Source organism: Petaurus breviceps, unplaced genomic scaffold, assembly GCF_028583685.1.
Source record: "Petaurus breviceps papuanus isolate PSGF00001 unplaced genomic scaffold, PetGlider_PUasm1.0 90702, whole genome shotgun sequence".
NCBI lineage: Eukaryota > Metazoa > Chordata > Mammalia > Diprotodontia > Petauridae > Petaurus > Petaurus breviceps.
Window position 1 is genome coordinate 7,273,613 of NW_027187317.1, and position 25,808 is coordinate 7,299,420.

At 36.7% G+C, this 25,808-nt stretch overlaps 1 protein-coding gene across 1 annotated transcript in view; it reads left to right on the top strand.

Annotated features, from left to right (window-relative positions):
- The window catches only part of USH2A (usherin), a 1,033,591-nt gene that overhangs the window by 408,651 nt on the left and 599,132 nt on the right, over positions 1–25,808 (top strand). The window contains exons 31-32 of the mRNA XM_069066041.1: positions 19,194–19,307; positions 21,240–21,401. Coding sequence (XP_068922142.1) covers positions 19,194–19,307; positions 21,240–21,401 — 276 coding nt within the window. The remainder of the gene's footprint in view (positions 1–19,193; positions 19,308–21,239; positions 21,402–25,808) is intronic.

The window sequence follows — 25,808 nt, forward strand, 5'->3', positions numbered from 1 at the left end:
CCTTCCTTCCTTCCTTCCTTCCTTCCTTCCTTCCTTCCTTCCTTCCTAAAATATCTTGGAGTTTAAAATAACAGAAAAAAGTTTCAATTCTTTAACAGATTTAGTGTCCCGTACCTTCTGTTCTCAGAATGCCCCAAACTCCCAGCACAGTGATTTAACAGACTCCATTCCAGTATAGTTAAACAACAAAAAAAATCTTAATAAATACAGATTTCTCCCCACAAATAAAGGTAGGGCCATGGTATCTCAAATGCCATTCCTCCACCCCCTAAGCCCCATTACTCTCCGTCCATAAACCTTTTGTGCTTAAACCATTTAAAAAAATGAATAGCAAACTGACACTTTATGAATAGAGAAGAGTCTTTCCCTTTCATATAAGGGCATGCTAAGAATGCCTAATACTCTCTTCCTTATGCTGTTATCTGCCAATGACACTCAAAGACCTGAATCTGAATCATGTGGCCTAGAGTAAGGGAATCAATATAAAAACACTTTTTCACTGAGCTGAGTAATAATCTTATTCTGGAGGATTTGAATCTTTTTGGTTATAGGTCTGACAGCTCTAATAAAACCACACAAAAGTCAGATGGTGCCTGATGAACTATATTGTCAAATGAAATGACCAAATGCAGTGGTTGACTTACTTGGCCTATGCATTAATTCTTAGCTCCCGCTGTCAGATTTGATCTTCCTCATAGTATTTATGGGAACTCCTTATTGGTGCTCCCTTAGAATGTCACATGGAAATATCAGCTGGTACAATGTAATGACATGCCACCATAAGCATACTGACCAAGTGGATCATCTCCCAGTGATATTCTACAGATATCAGGCAAGTTTCTCAGTTCAGTCAGAAAGAAGAAAAATGGGTCGGAAGTCAAGAAGAGACTTATTTTCTAGTCCTGAATTGATCATTCATTTGCTGTGTCACCTTGGATGAGTCACATAATGTCTATGGGCCTTAATTCCCTCATCTAAAAGCTGAAGGCATTGATCTAGGACTAATTCTTTTTTTTTTTTTAAGCAATCGGGGTTAAGTAACTTGTTCAAGGTTACACGGCCAGGTGTTTCTGGGTGGGTGCTAAGTATCTGAGCCCGGGATTCGATCTCCAGGTCGTTCTGACACTGGAGCCGGTGCTCTTACTCGCTGTGCTACCTGGCTGCCCCCTAATTCTTTTTTTAAATAAACTTATTTATTTTTTAGTTTTCAACATTACTTTCCACAAAATTTTGAGTTATAAATTTTCTCCCTGTCTCTCCCCTACCCCTACCCCAAGGTAACAAGCATACTGAATACACCTTCCCCCAATCTGTTCTCTCTTATGTCTTCCCCCATGCCCCCTTACTTTTTTGTAGGGCAAGATGGATTTCTATACCCCATTGCCTGTATATCTTATTTCCTGGTTGCATGTAAAAATTTTTTTTTAACATTTGTTTTTAAAACTTTGCTTTCTAGGGGTGGCTAGGTGGTGCAGTGAATAGAGCACCAGCCCTGGAATCAGGAGGACCTGAGTTCAAATCCAGCCTCAGACACTTAACACTTACTAACTGCGTGACCTTGGTCAAGTCACTTACTCACAAGTGCCCTGCCTCTCCCACCTCCAAAAAGCAAAAAAAAAAAATTTAAACAAAACAAAAACCTTTTATTTCCAGATCCTTTCCCTTCTTTCATCCTCACCCACCCCCATTTAGCAACACAGGTTGTATATGTGTAGTTATGAAAAATATTTCCATAGTAGTTATATTGTGAAAGACTATATTTCGCTCCATCCTATCTCACCCCCCATTTATTCTATTTTCTCTTTTGACCCTGTCCCTTTTCAAAAATGTTTGCTTCTAACTACCCTCTCCTGCAATCTGCCCTCCCTTCTATCATCCCCCTTCTTATCTCCTTTCCCCCACTTTCCTGTAGAGTAAAATACCAAATTGAGTGTGTATGTTATTTCCTCCTTAAGCCAAATCCAATGAGAGTAAGGTTGACTCATTCCCTTTCACTTTTTTGCTCTTCCCCTCCATTGTAATAGTTTTCTCTTGCCTCTTTTATGTGAGATAATTTACCCTATTCTATCTCTCCCTTTCTCATTCTCCCAATATATTCCTCTTTCACTTCTTAATTTTAGTTTTTAGATATCATCCCTTCATATTAAACTGATTCTGTGCCTTGTCTCTGTGTATACAAGTACACACATATACACACTCACATATATATTTGTAAACACATACCCTTCTACACATACATATATATGTATATACATACATATATCTATATCTATCTATCTATCTATCTATCTATCTATCTATCTATCTATCTATCTATCTATCTACATATCTATTCCCTTCAACTATCCTCATACTGAGAAAAGTCTCATGAGTTACAATTACCATTTTTCCATGTAGGAATGTAAATAGTTTATCTTCAATAAGTTCCTTATGATTTCTTTTTCCTATTTATCTTCTCATGCTTCTCTTGCTTCTTGTATTTGAAAGTCAAATTATCTGTTCAGCTCTGGTCTTTTCACCAAGAATGCTTGAAAATCCTCTATTTCATTGAATGACCATATTTTCCCCTGAAGTATTATTCTCAGTTTTGCTGGTTAGGTGATTCTTGGTTTTAGTCCTAGCTCCTTTGACCTGTGGAATATTATATTCCAAGCCCTTCAATCCCTTGATGTAGAAGCTGCTAGATTTTGTATTATCCTGATTGTGTTTCAACAATACTCAAATTGTTTTTTCCTGACTGTAATATTTTCTCCTTGACCTGGGAACTCTGGAATTTAGCCATGATATTCCTAGAAGTTTTCTTTTTGGGATCTTTTTCAAGAGGCAATTGATGAATTTCTCCAATTTCTATTTTGCCCTCTGGTTCTAGAATATCAGGGTAATTTTCCTTGAGAATTTCTTGAAGGATTATTTCTAGGCTCTTTTTTGATCATGTCTTTCAGGTAGTCCAATAATTTTAAAATTATCTCTCCTGGATCTATTTTTCCAGGTCAATGGTTTTTCCAATGAGATATTTAACATTGCTTTCTATTTTTTAATTTGTTTGGATTTGTTTTATAGTATCTTGATTTCTTATAAGTCATTTGCCTCCATTTGCTCCAATCTAGTTTTGAAGGAATCATTCTCTTCAGTGAGTTTTTGAAATTCCTTTCCCTCTGACCATTTTTGCTTTTTAAGGCATTCTTCTCCTCATTGGCTTTTTGGACCTCTTTTGACATTTGAGTTAGTCTATTTTTTAAGGTGTTATTTTCTTCAGTCAGGCTATTGACATATTTTTCTTGCACCATTCTCATTTCTCTTCGCAATTTTTCCTCCACTTCTCTAATTTGATATTCAAAATCCTTCTTGAGCTCCTCCATGGCCTGAGAGGAGTTCATATTTTTCTTGGAGGCTTTTGATGCAGGAGGTTTGACTTGGTTGTCTACTGCTGGTTCTATGTTTTGATCCTCTTTGTCCCCCCCCCAAAGGATTCTATAGTCTAATTGCACTTCCTCTGTTTGCCCATCTTGCCAGCCAATTACTTGACCTTTGAGCTCTTTGCCACAGTAGAACTCTGCTTCCCTGGTGTAGAGTGCTGTGTCCCAAATTTCTGAAGTCTTCACAGATGTCAAAGTTTTTTCCAGGCACCTGCCTCAGAACTGTGAGGAGAATTCCCCACAGCCTCAACAAGCTCTGCCATACCAGTGATCCTCACCCCAGGATCACCACAAAAGTCTGTAACCCAGATCCAGGCAGGGCAAAGCAAGAGAATCCTGCCTCAGTGCCAGCAGAGAGATTCCTGAAAATGCCCTCCAGACAATCACTTGGTCCCCCTAGGATATGTAGGCCTGGAGCCAGAAGCAGCAGCAGTGGCAGCCGCTGTCACCTCTGCTGCCTTAGGGACAGGGGCCAGATAGTGATCTTCTCTCACCCAGGATCAACAGGGCTCCTCTCTGACCTTTTACTTTATCTTTGGTGATTATGGGCAGTGATTCACTCTGTTGAAGTTTCCTCAGGTCAGTCTGTGCCTTGGGTCTGGGTCAGCAGGCTAATCTGGAACTGTGCTTGGCTCCCAGCCTGGTGTGATAGGTGCTTCCTGTTGGCCTTCCATGTTGCCTTTAGTGGGAGATTTGTTTTCCTCTGTCACTTTGTGGGTTCTGTAGCTCTAAAATTTGTTTAGAGTCCTATTTTACGTATATTGGAGATGGTTGGAGCAGGAGCTCAAGCAGGTTCCTGCTTCTACTCCACCATCTTGGCTCTGCCCCCTAACACTTATTCTTTAAGATTAGTTTTAGCTACAAAACTATGATGCTACTACAATTATATACAGGAAGCTCCATTTTTAGAATGTTACATATTTCTCCAACTTTTTTGTTTAGGTCTAAGTGCTTTTTGTCAGAAAAAAATATCATATATGGTGGTAAAGGTATCATGATAAAAATACCTTCCAGTCTATTTACCCTATAAATTAGCTGAAAGGAGTGGGAACAAATAATATTTTGATGATTATTATACTGAAGGAGAAATAATTTTTATCAGTCTTCAATGCTGGTGCTTGAATAAAGGCAGGTTGAATGTCAGCAATCAGATATAGTCGTTCTGGAGATTCTGGATGGGGTTTCCAGAGTTTCAAGGGCTTTAGAGGCTGAGTCACTGGTTCATTATGATGCTTAATTTAATTTCATATTGATTAGTTTCCTTTTTCCTTGATACAGGTGAGTCACCAGAACTAGCACTGTTATGCTCCTCACTCAAAATTATGTCTTTTTTTTCATCTCACAAATGAGATAAAGAAAGGGGGGAATAGGAGAAAAGGGAAAGTTTTCCTGATGTAATTGATTGTGGAAAAGGTAAGGAGATTGGTTTAAAAGGGAATGCATATGTGTGTGTGTGTGTGTGTGTGTGTGTGTGTGAAAGTTTTTCCTTAATGTGTATTTAATTGAGCTGTGATCCATAAGGGGGACAGATCACATGCATGACTTTCCCTTAGGAAAAAAATAAAGAGGTGGTAAGGAAGAAACATGAGATGTAAGGAAAAGAAAACTCATCAGTATGAAATTAAATTAGGCATCATAAAGAACTTGTGACGCAATCTCTAAAGTCCTTGAAACTATCAAAACCTCATTTAGAATCTCCAAAATGGTTAAATGTGAAAACTAAATTAAGCTAACCACCTGGTGGCACTGTACACAAAAGACAGCTTGGTTCTGGTTGGTGTATTTGCCTTTGTGGGAGTCTGCATAGGTGAGGAGTCTTTGGAGAATCTTTTTAAAGTTAGTTAGCGGTATGGAGAAGTCACTGTTTCTATCTGTTTAACCATTTGTATGTGCATTAGATCATTTGCAAATTGGTCAATCATAACTCAGAGATGATTCCATACAAAAGGGTTAGGAAAAGTTAAAAGGGCTCAACAAATTTAAGATATTATTATCAAGGTATCAAATCAATATTATACAAGGAGAATTTCTCTTAAAAAATGTATATCTTCCCATTCATATTATTCAACTCACATGTTAGAGTCAGAGAATCACAGATCATTCATGTTGGGAGGAAACTGAGGAAAATAGACTTTGCCCTTCTACCATAATATGAGAATGTATTCTTTTCCATTCTAAGGTAATTCTTTGTCTCCTACGTCTCTGCCAACAAAATGTAGTGATTGTATTAGCCTTTCTAAAATATGAAATTTTTTAAAGAAAATTTAGAAATCATTTTAGGTTGATGAAGACTAGATGTATATGAAACAGTTAAGTATCACATTAAAAGATTAAGGTTAAATACAGCAGAATCTTTGAGAGGATTTCACTAGTTTATAGTATATCATCCCTTAGTTTTTATATATTTGTCTTTTATTATAAACTATTTCTAAGTATATATCTGGGAAAGAATTGGTCTGAAACATTTTTATAGAACATAAATATGGCTTATGACATAAACAGTAAAAATAGGAATGATGTAATGCTCTGGCTTAGATAATGTAAAAGAATTTCATTAGGTAATGCAGTGTTGATGAGTTAATAGCTTTATCCCAACTCTCTTGAATACATAATGTGTGTTCTGCTCTCTATGCATTATGTAATCTTTAGATAGCATTTTCTATAGGTCATGCATTTTATTTTATTCAATTTGAATGAACACTACAAAAGTTAGACATAATTTTTTTTGCAAACTTACCGTACCATGATTTTAAAACATGGTGGTCATCATTTGCAATCTATTGATTTTGCTTAATTATAATAATAATAATATATATCTATAGATAAAACTTCAACACCATTACAATAATATTGGATACAAAGGCTTTTCAAGTAATCTATCTAACTCTTAGTGAAGAAAAGGAAATAGTTGCTAAAAGATTTTCTAGCATGTCCACTTCTGATTGCATCAAAATGAATTTTAAAAAGCATTTTATATTTATATTTGAAACTAAATCAAAGCTTATGTATAAAATGTGAAATCAAAGAAAAGCCCAATTTTTCAGTCAGTGCTATAAATTATTGGGAATTTTTCATGCATAAAGTTCAGAAAAGGGATATAATATGCATAGGCATTTCCTCATTTACTTCCTCAGCCTTAAACTCTCAAAAACATTGAGGCAGCTGGCTCATGGGAGTTTTCTTTCAGAACCAGTCAATTTTTAATGGTAAATTGCATCACTTAGAAAATTATTTTGAAGTTTATTTTGTTGCTTTCCACTCATTTTAGCCCTTTATTTGAACTATTTGGACCAAAGAAAAATGATGTAAGGGTGATTGTTTTTCATTTTAATAACATTCACTCAAAAGATATTTATTAAATGTCTAACATACTACAAGTACTAGGCTAGCTTCCATGAGGAATATAGTGATTAATAGCACCATTTCTGCCCTCAAGGAACTTACATTCCAGTAGCATTTGTTTGGTATATAGTCATTAAAAAAAAGAATGAATTTTATTTAGGAGCTAGTGTCCAGCTTGTGGATTATGGGGACACTTTTTTGCTTCCCTTTTCCCCTCCTGTCATTTATCCTTTGGGCAGTCCCCTCTTTATTAGCACTTTCACTGAAAGTTGGAAAGAAATTCCACTCAGTAAATGTAATTTTGATCTAACCCCTTTGTTTATTATATGAAGAAACTTAAACCCAGAAACATTAAGTGATTTGCTAGGTATATGAGAAAGAGCATACTAGATTTGGATTGAGAAAGGTTGGTATCATCAGTTCTTCTGCTAGCTATATGACTTTGGTGAAGTCACTGAGCCTCTCTGAGTTTCAGTTTCTTTTTTTAAATTAATTTCTTTCTAGTTTTCAACATTCACTTCCTTAAGATTTTGAGTTCTAAATTTTCTCCTCATCTCTCCACCCCTACCAACCCAAGATGGCACATAATTTGATATAGAGTCTACATATATATTCATACTGAACCTATTTTCATTTGATGGTAATTTTAGCAATGTATAGAAAATGTCTGGTGATGATAGAAGTAGAAAGTAATGTTTACGACGTTTCCGATTATCACCAGATTCAGTTATTTGTGCAACTTCATGCCTCCCTAACCATAGATATTTAAAAATAAATTATTATGGACCATAGACAGAGCTGAATTCATAGTCAAGAAGAAGTCATAGTCAAGTAAATAACAGAAATATTCATTAAAGATGATAGTTAACGCATGATTATACAAAATAATTAACAACTTTGGAAAACTAGCCCTGGTCAGACCTGCAATTGTTCCGCAAAGTCTGAGTTTGTTTTCAGGGTTTGAAAACTCCACCTCTATCTGTCCATCTGGCAATTTTATATAATGGTGTGGTTCCAAACTCCTGGAAAACATCATTAGAATGATGGGAGCAGCACTGATTTAAGAATTTAGTCAAAGTTCTCACCTAAAGAAAAATCCACCTTGTAGTCACTGTTCAAATGTGGAACTGGGTTTAGACTTCCTCTCTTATAAATATCCCTATACTATGCTTATACACAATTAAACAAGTGTTTAGATTTTAGTAACCCAAACCTCAAAGTAAATCTGAGAAATAGACACTTTTTTTGGTCTGCTTAGAATTCTACAGGATCATAGATCCAATGCTTAGCACAATGCCTAGCACACAGTAGGTACTTAAAACATGTTTAATGATTTTTTTTTGCTGAAGGACACTTTAGAAGTTATCTAGTCCATTCTTCTCATTTTACCAGTGAGAGTCACAAGATTATAGATGTAGAGGTAGAAGGACCTCAGAAGTCATCTAGTCTCTCATTTTATAAATGAGGAAACTGAGGTTCAGGGAATTTTATCTACTTAAGGCAAACAGTAATCGTTTGAAGTAGAATTTGAATGCAGGTCTTCTGATTCAAGAACCATTGCCTTTTCTATTTTACCACATTGTCTCTCTTATCCTAAAGTTCATAATACCTGTCCAAGATCACATGGGTACTAAGTGTCAGAGCCAGAGTTCAAACTTGTCTCCAAAACTCTTTCTTCTACATCACTGTATTCTAATTTTACCTAAAGCCTTAATTTTGTGTTCTTGCAGCTTGCTGGTAAAATTTAACGGTTTCTTAGAACTTTTTAAAAAAACTACTTTTATACATACCACAGATGCATATATTTATAAGAAATAATAATGAGGCCATACATGGTGGCCACATGTAATTCTTACTGCCTGGAGGTCTGAGGATGGTTGATTGCTTGAGTTTGGGAGTTTTGTGTTGCAGTGGGCTTTAGCACCACCAGGTATCTGCAGTAAGGCTTATACCAGTAAGGTATGTCACCCTAAAGTAGGAGGCTCCAGGCTATCTAAGGAGTGGTGACCTAGGGTGGAAAAGGAGTAGATCACTAAGGGGATCCTGCCCATAAGAAACTGCCTTATTTCCAGTCTGGACCAGATGGAGACACCTGATCTCAGAGGAAAGAAAGGAAACAACAGAAGAAAGAAAAGAAACAACAGTATGGAGGGACAGTATTACTTTATGAAAAGAAGCATTATAGGTGCCTTTCCAGATCACTGTTAGACTGTTAAATTTTCATCCATATTTAACAAATGTCATTATTCAGTTTCATGGGGTCACTGTGTCAAAATGTCTGTGTTAGAACTTTAATTTATTTGCAGAGGTTCCTTTAAGTGGGCAGAAAGTGTGGTGTGTTGGATTGATTTACTGTCTCTAATCCATCCACCAGGTAGGAAGGTTTGCAGCCTGTTAACTTATTCTTCGATGTACATTAAAAAACCGGAAGAATTCCACCGCACTGCAGCAGAATCCTGTGATAGGAGAAATTCACTGCCTCTTCCCTAGCTGGTTCATAGGAGGCTCATTCCTTGACAACAGTGGGTTCTCATTCCGCTTCCAGGTAGCAGTAGCTGCCCTGCCTCTGCTGTGTCCCTTACCAGATGGCATTCTTATTAAATGCCTTGCTCTTGCCCACCCTCACTTTCTTGATCCAAATATGAAGTGCCAGGAAATAAATAAGAGCATTGTACTCTGATGAGTTCTCTGGAGATGGAGAAAAGCCCTGGGGATCAGGAGATGGAAACAGCTTCTCTCTTTATTCTTCCTGGTTCTAATTATTGGCCAGTAGGAAAAATACCCTGATTAAATGGTGTAGCATTTTAAGAGGGATTTTAAAAATATACCTGTTTTTCAAAAGATAATAAACTGTCTGCCATCATCTGCTGCCCTCAGGTAGAGTACAAGAATTTGAAACATTATTGGATTGTTTGTTTGAGTGCCTTAAAAATAATGCATGAACATCAAGGTTGATCTTTGTTATGGGACTGCTGACATTGGACTCTGGGGTAGGCAATTGCTATGTGCAAATTTCACTGCCAGACTAAAAGTGCAGCGGAAATGAGTGGGTAATGAGAGCAGAGCAGCCAGTGCTTTAATTGAATTAAAAGCTGGGTGACATCAATGCAGACACCTGTCCAATTACAGACAGGCCAAGGTGTTTACCATTGCTGTACAAGCGATTCGAAGATGACAGAAATCTTTCCGCCCACAGATTAACATAATGAAGGAGAACAGATTACAGTGGATGCCGGCCAAACACCTAGGTTGGCAGCTGAGGAGTGGAAAAAAAAAAAGAGATAGTTTGCTGAAGTGTGTAAATAAAAACTGTATTTTTGCCTGGTCCAAAATGAGTTTAGTTTTTAAAAGGAGGCCATTTTGCTTTGAGATGCTCTCCCCATTTGTGTCTGTCTACATTTAGTCACGGGAGTTAATAGTAAAATTTCAGTGTCAAAGCAGCCTCATTCTCTGCTGTTTCATTGCCTTTCAGCAAACATAGTACTATTAGAGTCTCAAAGGCTTGCACAGCTGGTGTCAATTCAGCAGTGATTTTCTCTTGGGTGGTTAGGCTGCCTCCAATTATTAATATTTTCCCTTTTGCTCCTTTGAAATTTGAGGTTAGAGGCAAAGGGAGAAAAGTGTTGGAGATAATCTATCAGCTGGAAGAAACCATGTCTTTGCCTATTACTTCTTTCTCTCCCTAGGAGGGGAATATACCTTTACAGTGAGAGATCTATCTAAGAGGACCTAAGAGGATAAAAAAAAAGTCCATTAGTCATTCAACAATGTGTATTTGGTTCCCAATCTGCACAGAATACAATGTTAGCTGCTCTGATAGGGTAAGAGTGAAGGTTGAGAAGGGGGAAGAGGGCATATAATCCTTGATCCTCAAAGATCTTACTACCTCTTTCTGAGAACCCCTTTTATATGACTCTACCTACCACTTCTGTCCTTCATAAATTCACATAGTACGTGGCAGACTTTTATTCTTACCTAAGGGCAGTGCTGAGCTTCTCACATATCAAATGAGTCTTATAAAGTTTTTCCAGTCCTTAGCACAGTGTCTGACACATAATATGTATTTAATAAATGCTTGTGGACGTGATTCATTGTGAAGCTAGGAATAAACTTTAAGTTTAGGAAGCAAACATATTTTCCTTTAAAGAAAGAAAAAGGAGGGGCAGCTAGGTCGTGCAGTGAATAGAGCACCAGCCCTGGAATCAGGAGGACCTGAGTTCAAATATGATCTCAGACACTTAACACAAAAAAACTAGCCAAGCGACCTTGGGCAAGTCACTTAACCCCAACTGCCCTCCAAAAAAGCAAAAAAAAAAAAAGAAAGAAAAGAAAAAGCAAAGGAAAAAAGAGAAGCATCATGTTGTTAAATAGCATGGATTCTCAAAACTTCATACTGACACCCAGAATAAGGTTGCAGAGCTAAATTATGAATCCACAGAAAGGTCTGAAAGAATCCTCTGAAAGGCTTGAAAAAGGAACTGTTCACGTCTGGTTAGGATGTTTTCTGGGCTATTTACAGAAGGCATGTGGAAACCCCTCTATCCATTCAACTATCTTTCTAGCAATCCTTCTATCCATCTCTTCCCCTGGTATGTTTTTAATGGCACCATGGTAGCTGGGAAGCTACAACAGCCAACAGTCTTGGTGAATCTCTGTAGTCATCTACACAAGTGGTATTGTCTAGTTCTTTTCAAGTTAACACAATAACAACAAAACTGTGTATGTTTCTGTAGTTTGACAAAGAGATTTTGCTGCTCTATTCACTCTCCTTCCCCCCTGCCAGGAGGTAGAATTTGAAAATTACTAGATACCATAGGGATCTGATGCCTAGAATTTGAGTTCTTTTCTAAAGTGTGCAAAAGTGTGTGTATGTGTTTGTGTGTGCGTGTGTGTGTGTGTTTTAGTCATTCAGTGACCCTTTTTATTGGGTTCCTTCACCCACTCAGTGGCCTGGGGTTGCAATTAAAAAAGAATGTGTTTACTTTTCTTCAAACTCCCTTGGTGTGGCATGTCAGATTTTCTCAAAGTGCATTAGCGCTTAGCACAGAGATTTCTGAACCTGCTGGTGCCAGCGATTTTAATACATATGCCAACACTCCTGTGTTTGCTACATGGGACACTAACACTTTTAAAATATCAATAATGCTTACTCTACATTTATTCAATGTTCTCCAAATCACCCTCTTCCATTACCAGAATAGATAGACAGATTTCCTAATATAGTTGCTGACCCTCTTTTCTTTTCAAAGAATCTTCTGACCAAAAGGAAACTCTAGAGGTCACTTGGTTCTCCTTAATGTTTTTGGGCAGGGTCATTCTTAAATGGTTAAAAAAGTGAAAGATCTCTTTTTGAAAACTTCTAAAATGGAAAATCCACAATCTCAGGGACCTATACAAATGTCTGAAAGCTCTGTTAAGAAATTCTTTAGAGTTAACCCATCTTACATAGTTGTTTCTATGTTTGTGACTAATATTTATTTCAATCCAAGTCAGTCTGATAAACACTTGAGGGTCAACTGTATGAAAGGCACTGTTAGGCTTTGAAAATCCAAAGCAAAAAGATGGTCCTGGGCTCAAGGACCTTAAAAGTAGCATGGAGTCTGACGTGTACACAAATAAACATGGTACAAAGTAGAAGGTGATAAGGACAAAGAAAGAACCTAACCAAAGTATTATAAGAACTATGAGGAAGGGGAGATCACTTTCAGTTGCAGAAATCAAGGAAAACTTCACTGAGAAGGTGTGTCTGAGATTGACCTTGAGAAATGAGAATGTACATGACCATTACCTGTAGGGCTTTCTGAGACAAAGTTGTCTTAGATTGGAAGCCCCCTACTGAGCAGGACATTTTTTTTTTTTACTGCACCTTGCTTAGAGAGGAAATGGTGATAAATGCTTTCTGATGATGATATAGTATCATAGCAAAACTATTCTACTGGAGATAAAATATTTAAGTGTGAATTAGACACTCTAAAAGGTGCCATTAGGTAAATTACTAGTTTCGTGCATTAAATGGTCCCTAGTGGCCATCTCCAAAAAGGTTCTATACACTCATGGAGAATCTTGACTATTTCCTTTGGGAATATCAGTCCTTTTTACAAGTATTTGCTTCAGTTCAACTTGGTGATCTCTTAGGGCTCTAGGTAAACTAGGAAAAAGAGATTGTCACATTCTCAAGGTCACTTAGTGAATCTCAAGCCTTGGTAAAGTCTTCCCTAAGTACTGAGACTTCCAAAGACATTACAGAATGTCTGTAACAGATTATTTTATGGATGAGGATATTAAAGACAATGTTATACAGGAAGTCATAGCCAGGATTCCAGCCTAGGTCTTTTAGCTCCAAATTTAGTATCCTCTCCACTATGCTATCCTGTCCCCTTCTGTCTCACACATTTATGCTTTGAGTGGTTGTCTCTTTGTCTTCCCTCTTTCCCTAAATGGTAACCTAGAAGAAAAATTGTAAAACCCTGAAGTCTTCTCTAGAGCACACTGCCACCCCTCACCAATCTTGTAAGACTTCTCTCTCGTACCATTCTTCTGTTTTGACAGAATTTGAAGGCAGACCATTGCAAGGCATTTTCTGGAAATATGAAGGAAATGCCACCTCAAGCTCAGAATATACATCACATTTTAAAAAGTGTGATTTACAAACTGTCCGAAACCCTCCATGTGGTATTAAAAGCTGGCAAGAACCCACACATCTGTGTTCTTTCCCCCTCAGTTTTTTCAACTCTCCTTTCCTAGCGTTTATTATTGTTTCACCTGCCTTGAAAAGGGAAATGTGAACACTTTGATAAATGACTTGAAAGATGGTCTAGTTTCACTCTAGCATCTTTCTTTCAGAAGCTCAGTACTTTCGAATGAAACACTGCTTGGTAAATTTCTACAGCAATGTACAAAATATCAGGGTGAAAAAAGGACTCCAAGAGCAATGCTTCCTTTTTCTCAAAGGCCTCAAGGTTTAAAGGGGAAAAACACGAGGGAATGAAATCCTTGATTTACACATGCAGCAAATGTGGCTTTTGTCACAGCAGGAAGAAAGGTTAAGCCATCTGCCCAAGGTCATTTGGTGAATCTCATGTTGATATCTGACTTGGCACAGCTCTCCCTGAGTTTTACACTTTGTACTCTTTGCCTTGTAGGCTGACTTACACTTTGTTTCAACAATGAGCCTTAGTCATGGTTTGGGAGGGAATTATTTCATAATAAGATATTGTCCATAATCTCTCTAAAGGCTTGCCTGTAAAAATGCTAAGTAATGTTCTGGAACGGATTTTTTATTATTTTTTCAATGGGAATAATACTGTTTTAGATTTATATAGTTCTTTGACTCCAAAGAACTCAAAGCATTGGCATATATGTGTGTGCCTATGGTTTAATTTTCTATACAATATCCCAATATAAGAGGCAGCACATGTACATGTAAAAGACAGTGCCTTGTATAGAGTCAATAATAAATATTTTTTGAATGAATGAAAGACTAAATTTATATTATGACTTATTTTATCTATGTCACTATAAGGTCACAAACCTTATTCTCCCCAGTGCCCTATTAACTCCTTGATAATAAAGACCTTAAGGAGATTAATTAAATCTTTATATTCACTATGATGCTGCAGCATGGTACCTGTAGGCAGCTTTATGCATGAATGCAGTAGGCTGTTATCTATTTGGTGTTGTTTTCATGTTTTTTAGAAAGCTCCCTTCCCCTAGAATATCCTTGTCCTGTTTCCACAATTCTCCCATTAGCTATTCATTGCTTTCTCTCTATGTACCACCTCTGAAAATACAGAGACATATCACTGGGCACATTTGGTCAATACTAGTATAATTTGGTTAGAAAATAGGGTATGTATAGGGAAGTACTTAAAGGTAAGGGTGGAAAAAATGTGTTAGAGGCCATGTCGTAGAATCAGGCAAAGCATTTATTGAGCACTTACTATATGCCAGAAACTGTACTAAGTAATGGGAATAGAAAGAAAGGTAAAAGATTGCCCTTACCCTTGGGAAGCTCAGAACATGGTGGGGGCTCCGTCCTCACTGTAATCTGGAGGTTGGCTCCGTCCTCACTGTAATTTGGAGGTTGGTCTAAGGGCTGTAGAATTGGGAGAGAGGTGGGGAGGGAAGGGAGAATTTCTGAACAAAGAATATTGGGAAAATGAATAGAACTCAGACGTATCTGCTCGTTGGGCGTGTTATGGTGGCATGTTATTCCTTTTGTGTAAGGATTGCACTAGATGACCTTCCACCTCTGATACTGTGATTCCATGAAGCTTTATCTATTTGTTCTGTATAGAAAACATTAAAGCAAGGGCAGTTTGGGGGAGACCACTTTGCAATAGTCAAGGGAAAACTGAATGGGTGCTTCAAGTAGTTTGTCAGTAAAAGGACCGTCAAAGACGTTTTAAGTCATAGGGAAATTTCAGAGGAAGTGACTAGATCATAATGATTGGTGGGATGTGGAAGCAAAGGAAAAAGTAGAATGAAGGATGACTCTTGGGCTTCCAGTTTAGGTAAATGGATGAATCACTGTGGTCTGAATAGAAATAAGGAAGTAAGCTGTAAGAACTGTTGTTTAGTGGGAAGGAGGACAAAGACGTTCGTTTATAGATATATTGACTGTGAAATTTTAAATTATTTACATGGAGTTGTCTAGCAAGAAGTTGGAAATGCAGGACTAAAGCTCAATAAAGGGGTCATGGATACTGATACAAATTTAACAGTCATCTGTATGTAAGTGATATCAAAATCATTGGAGCAGATGACATTGTTGAATGATGATGTATAGAAGAGATGAGAAGAGAAGGTTAAGGGCAGAACTTTGGGGGACATAGACATTTAAGGGCATGGAAGAAGAAGCAGAGAATGGAGAAAGTTTTTTTCTCCTTCTTCTCTTTGGGTTCTAAGTCTGGTATAGATATTGTTGAATCATTATATATATGTTTTATTGACTTTTGATGCAAATTCCAAATAGCTTTCTAGAATGGCCAGACTAGTTCTCTGCTCAAACTCACCATCATATGGAGGTCATAGTAAGGAACTTCTAATGCTCCACACAGGTACCTTCTCTGCAATTTAATGTCTTAGTTTCCCAGGGTACTTAAAGGTAATGTGATTTGCATGGGCTCACACACAACTGGTATTTATTAGAAGTAGCACTTGAACTCAAGTCTTCCTGCTTCTGAAATCAGCTGTATATTCATTACCCCACACTACTTCCCTAGAAGCTAGATTACTAAGCCTTAAAGAATTAGTCAGTATTGAGGAAATAGAAGCAGTGCATGATTGCTATTCTTTTGAAAAGTTGGTAGCAGAGCAGCTAGGTGGCGCAGTGAATACAGAATCAGCCCTGAAGTCAGGAGGACCTAAGTTCAACTCCGACCTCAGATACTTAATACAAAATAACTAGCCATGTGACCTTGGGCAAGTCACTTAACCCCAATTGCCCTCCAAAAAGCAAAAAAAAATAAAAATAAAAAAGCAATTCCCATACTTTGGGGTGGCTAGATGGCGCAGTGAGTAAAGCACTGGCCCTGGAGTCAGGAGGACTTGAGTTCGGTTCCGGCCTCAGACACTTCACACACACACACACACACACACACACACACACACACACACACACACACACACAAAACCTTGGGCAAGTTACTTAATCTCAATTGCCCTCCAAAAGGCAAAAAAAAAAGTTTGGCAGCAAAAGAAAAGAAAACAATAGCCTTAGTGAGTAGAAGAATTGAAGGAAAGATTTTTTTTTTTCTTTTAAGATATTGAAGACCTAAGCATGCTTCTTAGAGAACTGAACAAACCACTGGAGAGGAAAACAAAGCATTATGCAGGGATATTGTTAGTAACAAAACCCATGAAATAATTATGAGGTGTAACATAAGTAACTACTGGAGGGTGTGGCGTGGTGTGGGTGCTAAGCTGGGTGTAATCCAGTGACTCAGTATGGTTATTGTTCTTACTAAAATGGGAAGAAGGAAGTTATTTTCAGAGTGAGGGAGGATGGGGTAAGAGCATAAAGATATGAATAAAATGTTTGGAGCAGATGCTCTGGGGGAAGGATAAAGAAACAGCAAGAGATGAATGAATGTATTACTAGGCAGCAATGAAGTAGAGGTTAGAGAGCATGAATGGACTCTTTACCCAGTTTGGTGACTTTCTTCAACATATCTTGATAGTAGAGAATGAAAATAGAGCAGATGTTTGGAGTTACCCAGCTAGAGGACTTCCCAGGTAAGCATTGAAAAAGGTCAAGAGGGCAGTGAGTTTTAGGGTGAATCAGGGCTAATTAAAATGGCTGACCTTGGTTTTCCTGATGGATAAGTAGACAATTAAGACTAAAAAGGGATTGATAGATTGGGAGTACAGGGAAGATAATATAGGGGATAATATGTCTGGGATTCCTAGTAGAGGCAAAAGGCAGGATAAGGAAAAATGATCAGGAAAAAGTCAGGAAAGAAATGGATTTCAAAAGATGTTGGAGGTTGCTATCAGTCATTTTATTCCTTAAAGTAAATTGCTTCACTGGACTTCCTTCTTTTATGATATATTGCTAAAAAAAAGGGACATGGAGGAAATGGAGGAATGATTTTGGTGAACCACCTGTGTGAAATGCTGGAGTTGGCAGGGTGATAGCATTGAATGCCTCAGAGATGGCACCAGAAGGAAAAGGATGAAAAACGGGGAGATAAAATGATAAGAAACTACCTAAAGTAATAATTTTGCACCAATTAGTATTATTGAAAGTTAAATATGAAAGGCACCCTAGAGATTGCCTAGTCCAATCATCTACATCAAATTTTACAAGAAACTAAGTCTTAAAGATATTATGCATTTTATCCTATATCACACAGCTAGTAACAGAGAATGTAACAAAGTGGGAACCCAAGCCTCCTAGGAGTTCCATTCAGGATACCTCGCTACTGCCCAGCGACTTGTATATTAGTTAAACATTTCCATATTTGAACTCTCCTATCCCTCATGGTCAGGTACATGGCACAGTGGATAGAGAGTACTGGAGTCAGGCATACCTGAGATCAAATCTGACCTCAGATACTTAATAGTTATGTGATCCTGGACAAGTCACTTAACTCTGTTTGCCTCAGTTTCCTTATCTGCAGGCTGGAGAAGGAAATGGCAAACCACTCTAGTATCTTTGCCAAGAAAACCCTAAATGAGGTCACGAAGAATCAGACATGGCTGAAACAACTGAACAAAAATAATCCTCTTATGATAAGAATAGCTTACATTTGTATAGATCTTTATGGCTATAATTTCCTTGACATAGGTTACTGTATGAAATCTTTATACTAAGCCTGTGAGATAGATTCTGATAGACAAATATGTAGTTACTGTTATCCTTATTTTATCAATTAGGAAACAGACTCAGTCTAAGTGACTTGCTCAGATTTATATATTTAACAGCAGAATCAGGCCTTAAATTTAAGTCTTTTTATTCCAAATTCAGTCAGTTGCCACAGTGGCAGAAGTAATGGACAAACTCACCCACAAGTTGGGTAAAACATTGACCTTATTTTGGCTTCTCACAAAGCTTACTACCTAAAAATGCAGTTCATTAGGTAGTGATTTTTTCCACCAAAAGAAGTCCACTGCTTGAGGTGGCTAGGTGGCACAGTGAATAGAATACCAGCCCTGGAGTCAGGAAGACCTGAGTTCAAATCCAGCCTCAGACACTTAACACAAAAACTAGCTATGTGACCTTGGGCAAGTCACTTAACCCTAATTACCCTGCCGTCTCCCCTCCAAAAAGAAAAACAAAGTTCACTGTGATGATTTTTTTTTAAGGAATGTCAATATTTTAAGAAGAGATGTTGAGGTAGGATTACTTGGACTTGGTGACTCAATGGGTAATAGAAACTGAGTGAAGAGTCAATGTGACACCTGGATTGTGAAACTAAGTGACTGCAAGAATTGTGGTGTCCCTTATCTTATAAGATGTATCTCACACCTTATCACAACTGTCAACCAAAACATCAATATGCTACAATTTCTTATCAATGCAGAAAATATTAATTAAAAAAAATTCCCAAATAAAAATATAAATTGGTGTATTTGATTAATATACTAGTTATTTATCTTTATTAGTTCATATTGACTTAGCTGTAATGTTTACAGGCATTTCTTTGTGTATCCCTGTTGTGCATAATACTGAAAACATCAAGGGGTGCAGTAGGGCAGTCTCAGTTTAGAGCTGTCTTACAAACAAGTTGGAAACACTTGGAAATCAAGGAAAACAAAGGAAATCAACCTCAAATTTTTTTTCCTTATTAGCCATCCAACTCATCAGGCAGCAAGTATACATGTAGGGGAATGGGTGGAAGAAGTGGATATTCTCCTCCTCATTCTCTGTTGAGTGTTTGTGAACACATTTGCTTACTGTAAATATGTAAAGCTTTCCTTTTTATATTATAGGCACATTGACAGGCTTGCTACCCTTCAAAAACTATGCAGTAACCCTAACTGCCTGTACTTTGGCTGGTTGTACTGAGAGCACACATGCATTGAACATCTCCACTCCACAAGAAGGTAAAGTAATTTCAAAGGTCTTGACTTCCACATTTCAGTCATGAATAATAAAATAGGAGAAGAGCTAAATGCTGCAAAGCCATTTGCTGGAAAACCCCAACCTAATTTGATGACAAAGTGCATTGCCAGACCATAATTGCTCCATTTTTTTGGGGGGTGCGAAAATGAATCAAACTCCATACCCTTTAATGACATGCATCTTTAATAGCTGTAATGCAGATTAATGGGCTTTTTAATTGCTGTTACATTGTTCATGCAAGAGCCTTGTCATTAATATGAAGCATCTGAAAGATTAATGAAAGCTTCCTCATTTTACTATGGCTCAGAAGTAAATCTAGAGACAGTCTGACTAAAGAGAATTGATTGTATGGTACAGTATGAAATTGAGAATCAAACGGTTGATTTCCATGGTCTCTTTTAACTGCTAAACACCAGCATAGGCAACAATTATTTCAGTATGATGGAACCTCCAAATGCCAATTGAGTCATTTATTAGTCACTGCTCGGGTTCCTTCGTCTTTTCTTAAGTCTCACTTTTGTTGTACTTGGAACTTACAAATTATAGGCATAAATTAAGGTTTTGAAAAGCTTACATTAAGAAGGCAGCAAGAAGGAGAAAGCATTTTACAACTTGGTAGTTAAAGCTTTGCACAACCACCAGCATGCATTGCTTCAGGAAGGAAAGGCTCTCAAATGATTTGAAGCATTGTTATGTAATACACCCCTCTTGAAAATGAAAATTGTTGATTTCTTTGACTGTGTATAAAATTGTATAGGAGAATTCAAAGCTTTAGGAAGAAGAGAATTCTGCAAATGAGATAACATATGTAAAATGTTTTAAACACTATAAAACACTAGCTATCATTCATTATTCAGAGCTTCTGATTATAGAGAAAACACCCAACTAAGTCATGAAAGAAGCTAAGGCATGCAAGAGTCCAGTTGAGGAAACAGACTAGATGACTGAATTTTCTGTAATGCTCTTGTGGCTTTGTGTCTTGACTCAAGTAACTTTCTCTTAACAGGATTCTCTATTAGCAGCACTTCCCTTTTTCAATAAAAATGTCAGTTCTCCCAAGGTTGTCTTTTTTACACATGCTTTTGGTCATGCAACTATCTCTTTTAAGGCCCTATGGCGTCATCTTATTGCCTTTACCCTCCCTTACAAGGTCTACCTCTAGTCCATGTGAGGTGATATCATTTTTCCTTTTAGTTCTCATTAAGGAAACTACTTCCTGTCCTTCCAAGGATTTATCTCAATATCTTTCACTATTGCTTCTGATTTTTCCCTCTGTCATATTCTGAGTCCCTGATTCTTAAAAGTTTGCTCCTGCTTAGTCATGATTCAAACACCTCCTCAAATTCTGCCTATCCCATGAAGTCTTCCCCACTAACTGAATGAGAGATGATTTGTTTTATTTGAACAGGTAATTCCTGTAACTCCATTTTTACTTACTACTAAAAAAAATACACCACCACTTTCTTTGCTTATACATAATGTAAATTGTGTACATCATTACTTATTTTATATTTACATTTGTCCAATATGTCTGTAAGACTCTGTCCTTTGTTAATAATTTATATCAGTATTTTCTTAGAATATAAGTTACTAGAGGGAAGGAATTGGGACTATTTACCTTGCTTTAATGAGACGGCAGGCACAGATTACTCTTTAATGAATGCTTTGTGGAAGTCAGGACATGCCCATCAGCTGAATCAGGGAAAGCACTACCTATCCATCCCCAGTGAATATGCTCATCAATTCAGGACAGCATTGTTCCTTAAATAGTTACTGACAGGCTGCCCAATAGTAAGAAACATTTCCATGAAAGCGGTCTCAAGGTTTCTTCAATGATTAATTGGGTTGGGTGTGCAAAGTTTAAATCTGAAAATCTAAAATCAAGTAATACTCTATAAATCTCTTTTTTCTAGCACCAGAAGAGGTTCAGCCACCAGTAGCCAAGTCTCTGCCCAACACTTTGAGACTGTTTTGGAGCCTGCCCAAAAAGGCAAATGGCATTATAACTCAGTACTCATTATATATGGATGACATGTTAATCTATACTGGACCTAGAGAAAACTACACTGTCACTGGTAAGTTGACTTTTTTTTTCTCTTGTTACTGTTGCTGTCTGTAATGTGCCTTCTCTAACCAGTATACTTATTGTCACCTCTATGGCAATATTCAAATAATAATAATAATTAATAATAATTGCTAGCACATTTACATACTATCTCATTTTATCCTCAAGATAGCTCTGAGAGATAGGTAGTATTGTTACCATCCTATTATAGATAGGAAAACTGAAACATAGCAAGGTTACGTGATTTGCCTAGGGTCACAGTAAGTGTCTGAAAGCTGAGTTTAAACTTAGAATTTCTTGATGACAAATTCAAACAGACTTTCCAATCTCAACTTAAGTTCAGTAAAACTAATGTTAAACACTGTGCAAAGGTAGCATTGTAGACTAAAATAAAGTTATATTTTTACAGGACTTACAATCTACTAAGTTATGATTTATTAGAATATACTAAGCTGTATTAAGTATGTATATATGTAGTGGTTCTCTGCTGGCTCCAGGCTTTCTCCTTTATGTTTTCTTCTTGTTTCTTCCGTTCTTTCTCCACAAACCCTCCTATTCCCCCTCCCCCCAATGTGCCCTCCCCAACCTCATTATTCTAGGTTTAATCTTGGAAATATGCTCAAACAAAGAGAACTCTAAGCTTCCTGACTCAACATCATTATAACTTCAAAAGTCAATGGTCTTTGGGACAGTTAGGTGATTCAGTGAATAGAGCACCAGCCCTGGAGTCAGGAGGACCTGAGTTCAAATCTGGACTCAGACACTTAACACAAAAACTAGCCATGTGACCTTGGGAGAGTCACAACCCCAACTGCCCTACCAAAAAGAAAAAAAAAGTCAATGGTCCTGAGTTACTCAAACCAACCAAATTTCACTTCTACTCCATTAACACCTCAATGATGTTGGATAGAGACTTTGCAGGCCAGTTGGACATAGTAAAAAGTCTGAATTACATTGCTGAAAACAAATATAATACCCATTATATGATGGAAGAATAGTAGAAACCTGAATAGATAAAATGAAGTTAAAGCTTAAATATATAATAGTCCTATATTATATAATGATATCTTACATATGTAGAATACTTTATATTTTTATATTTATATTCTACATATGTAGAATACTTTCTACTTTTAAGGGACCTTCATATAGCTTACAGAATATGTTTGTACATAATGTGGAAAGAATGTTGACTTTTGAGTTAGGAGGAAGGATCTTCATATATTAGATAAATACCCTTTAGTGGTCACTGAATCTCACTTTAGACCCTTATTAGTTGTTTGATCTTGGGTCAGACACTCTCAGATTCTATTTATTCATGCATAAAAATGGGGTATTAACACTTTCCCCTTCTTACCACCCAGAGTTGTGGAGAGGAAAGTGATTTGTGAACCTAAAAATACACATTTGGTTCTCATGGAATGTTGGGAGGTATAAAGATGATGGACATTATTAGCCCAACTTTATTGATGAAAAAATTGGGATACATCAAAATTAACTGGGTGGACCAAGATCTCATCATTTAGTTATTGTCAATACTACAATGGGGGATAGAGTCCATATTCATTGACTCTGATTTCAAAGTTTTCTCCTCTTTATATCATGCAGTATATTATAATACTCCAGTGACTCTGTGTTCTCATTTATGAGAAGTCCTCCCATGATATAGCACACAGTCCTGCCCATCCCATGCTTCACTGCAAATTCACTAAAGTACATTCCTCTATTGACAGAGGGTTAATATGATTAGAGCATGCAGCTAGCTGTCCATTGGCTGTCGACAGAAAGCCAGAATGGTATAGTAAATAGAATGCTGGACTTGATATCAGGAAGATAAGACTTTATTTCCAGGCGTAGATACTTATTGGTAGTGTGACCTTGGTCAATTATCTAGGCTCTATGGGTCTCAGTTTCCTTATCTATAAAACTGGGATAATAATAGCACCTATCCCTCAAGACAGTTGTGAAGGTCATATGGGATGATGACTATAATACCCTTTGTAAATCTTCAGATTTTTAAATAAATGTCAGGTATTTTATTATCAAATGCTTGACAAATGCCTGCAAAAGCAAATGCTTAATAGATGCTTGTTCGCTCGTTCATTCGTTCGTTCGTTCATTCATTCATTCTCACTTTGTGATGGTACCATCTTTTTTTTCCAATCATTTATTTCTCTAGTGACATCCCTAACACTACTTTTCCTATGTACCTCATACATAAGATACTATAGCCTATTTTTGTCTGCCACATACCTCTCCATTGTCCTTTGGGCAATCTTCAACTTCATCAGACCTCCCAATTAGTTATGATAACTTTAGTCTTTTAGTATTAAATATATATGTATATACACATACAAATATACATACAAATGTACACATATACCCCTGTATACATATGTATACATATAAATACACATATTTACCAGATTGAGAAATATAATATTGGTTCAAGGAAACATAGACATGTAGAACCTATTATCTGGAAGAAACCGTAGAGATAATATAGTCCAACTTTCCAAAATTTCTTAAACACTTTTGAAACCCTTATAATGTATGTCTGATAAAAATCACCTATATCATATTTGGATTATTTTAAACACTTAATGAGTGTGGGCCAATGGTTTTTACTATATCTAATAAAGCTCAGAAAATAAAACTGTAAAATTAATTGTATAAATCTGTCACTAGTCTCTCTTCTATAAAGAATTGCATTCTAGAACTATGAAGAATTACATTCATATACAACAACAATGGGTGAAATAGGAATAAAAATAATTCATAGTTTCTTCCGTAGTAAAGCATCTTCATTGGGATCCTGGAACCCAACATGACATTTCCTGACTTTTTGCCTTCCCATATCCTAATCCTGGAATGTAATCTTTATTCTCTTCTACTTCTTATCTTCCCTAAGTTTCTTTGAAGCCACAGCTTGGGTATCACCTTATATGCATAGCCTTAAACAATTCATATTTCTTTCCTACACCCCCCCCCCCAATTTGCTTATATTCTTTTCTTCCTCAAATGACCTTGCATTTATTTATTTGGGTGCATGTTGTATATCCTCAGTAGACTGAAATTCCTTAAGTGATGAGAAAGTTTATTTGTCTGTCTTTGTATCCCAACCACTTAGTACAACTCCTTTCTCAATATTCATCTGTGATATTGAATTGAATCACTGAATTGCCCTCTAGATTTTTCATAATTTAGGTTCTTCATATAAGTTAGGCTTTTTTTGCATGTTTCCAGTTGTCTAACACTAGGTCAAAAGTGTCCAAAAAAGGCCTTGGTGCATTTGCTTCCCTAGGAATTTATGGATATTTTTCTCCCTTTTCTTGATAGAAAGAATCACAATAATTTTATGGCTATAATTTATTCACTAATTATATCTTTCATCCTTTCACTCCCATATGACATCCCCCAAATACCACAAACCTTCAAAATTTCCACATCTAGGAATATGCCTAGTATTCTCTTGTCTATCAGCAAAAGTAGACTCTGTTCTCTTCTATAACTTCATCATTAAACATGGGTGCTGCTATGAGACCACTCTTAATAATGTTGATAAGGGAAGGGAAGGATGTAGATCATATTTTATAGCAATCTTACAACAAGTTAAAAACATGCAAGTTTCCTCTTTTTCTCTGACCATTTATTCCAACCATTATGAAACACACAGGTCAGAAAATGATTGAAAGGACTCTTCTCTACTATTTTCTTTATAGAAATCATTACCTGCTTTGGACTAGTGACCAAATGGCTGTTTACAGGGATCATCAAATTAGAATTCAAATTGACCTTGATAAGTTTGATAAATGTTCCATTTTTAAATATAATAAAGTCCAATAGGGACCAGTACAAAGTGGTATAATTATAGATGACAAATTATATCTATACAAAATGGAAGATATAAGTTATGAACAAATATGACATTGAAATATATGGAAAGCAAAGTGGAATACACATTGAATAGGAATTTGGCATGTAGCTTTTTAAGGAAAAAGCTAATGCTAGCACAATTAGAAGATGTAAGGACTGTGACATAATCCTTCTACTCAGATGAACACTGGTCAAACTCTACTATTATAGCTAATTGAGGGTTGTTAATTTTATGAAGGATTTATGAAACCTGAATTAGATTCAGAGACCAATGAAAATTATCAATGACTGAAAAATAACATCTATGAAATAGGGTTATTAAGCCAGTAGAAAAAGAAGACTGAAGTATTTTTAAAAATATATAATTACAATAAGCTTCAGTTAGTGGTTTATTTAAACAAAACATGGATTAATATATGCATTTTGTGCAATGTGAAATGTCCCTGTACCAAAAAAGCAATAATAAATTGGGGAAATACCTACAGAACGGAGGCAATAAACATTTCCATGTTAAAATATAAATGTGGCTGCTTAAATATTT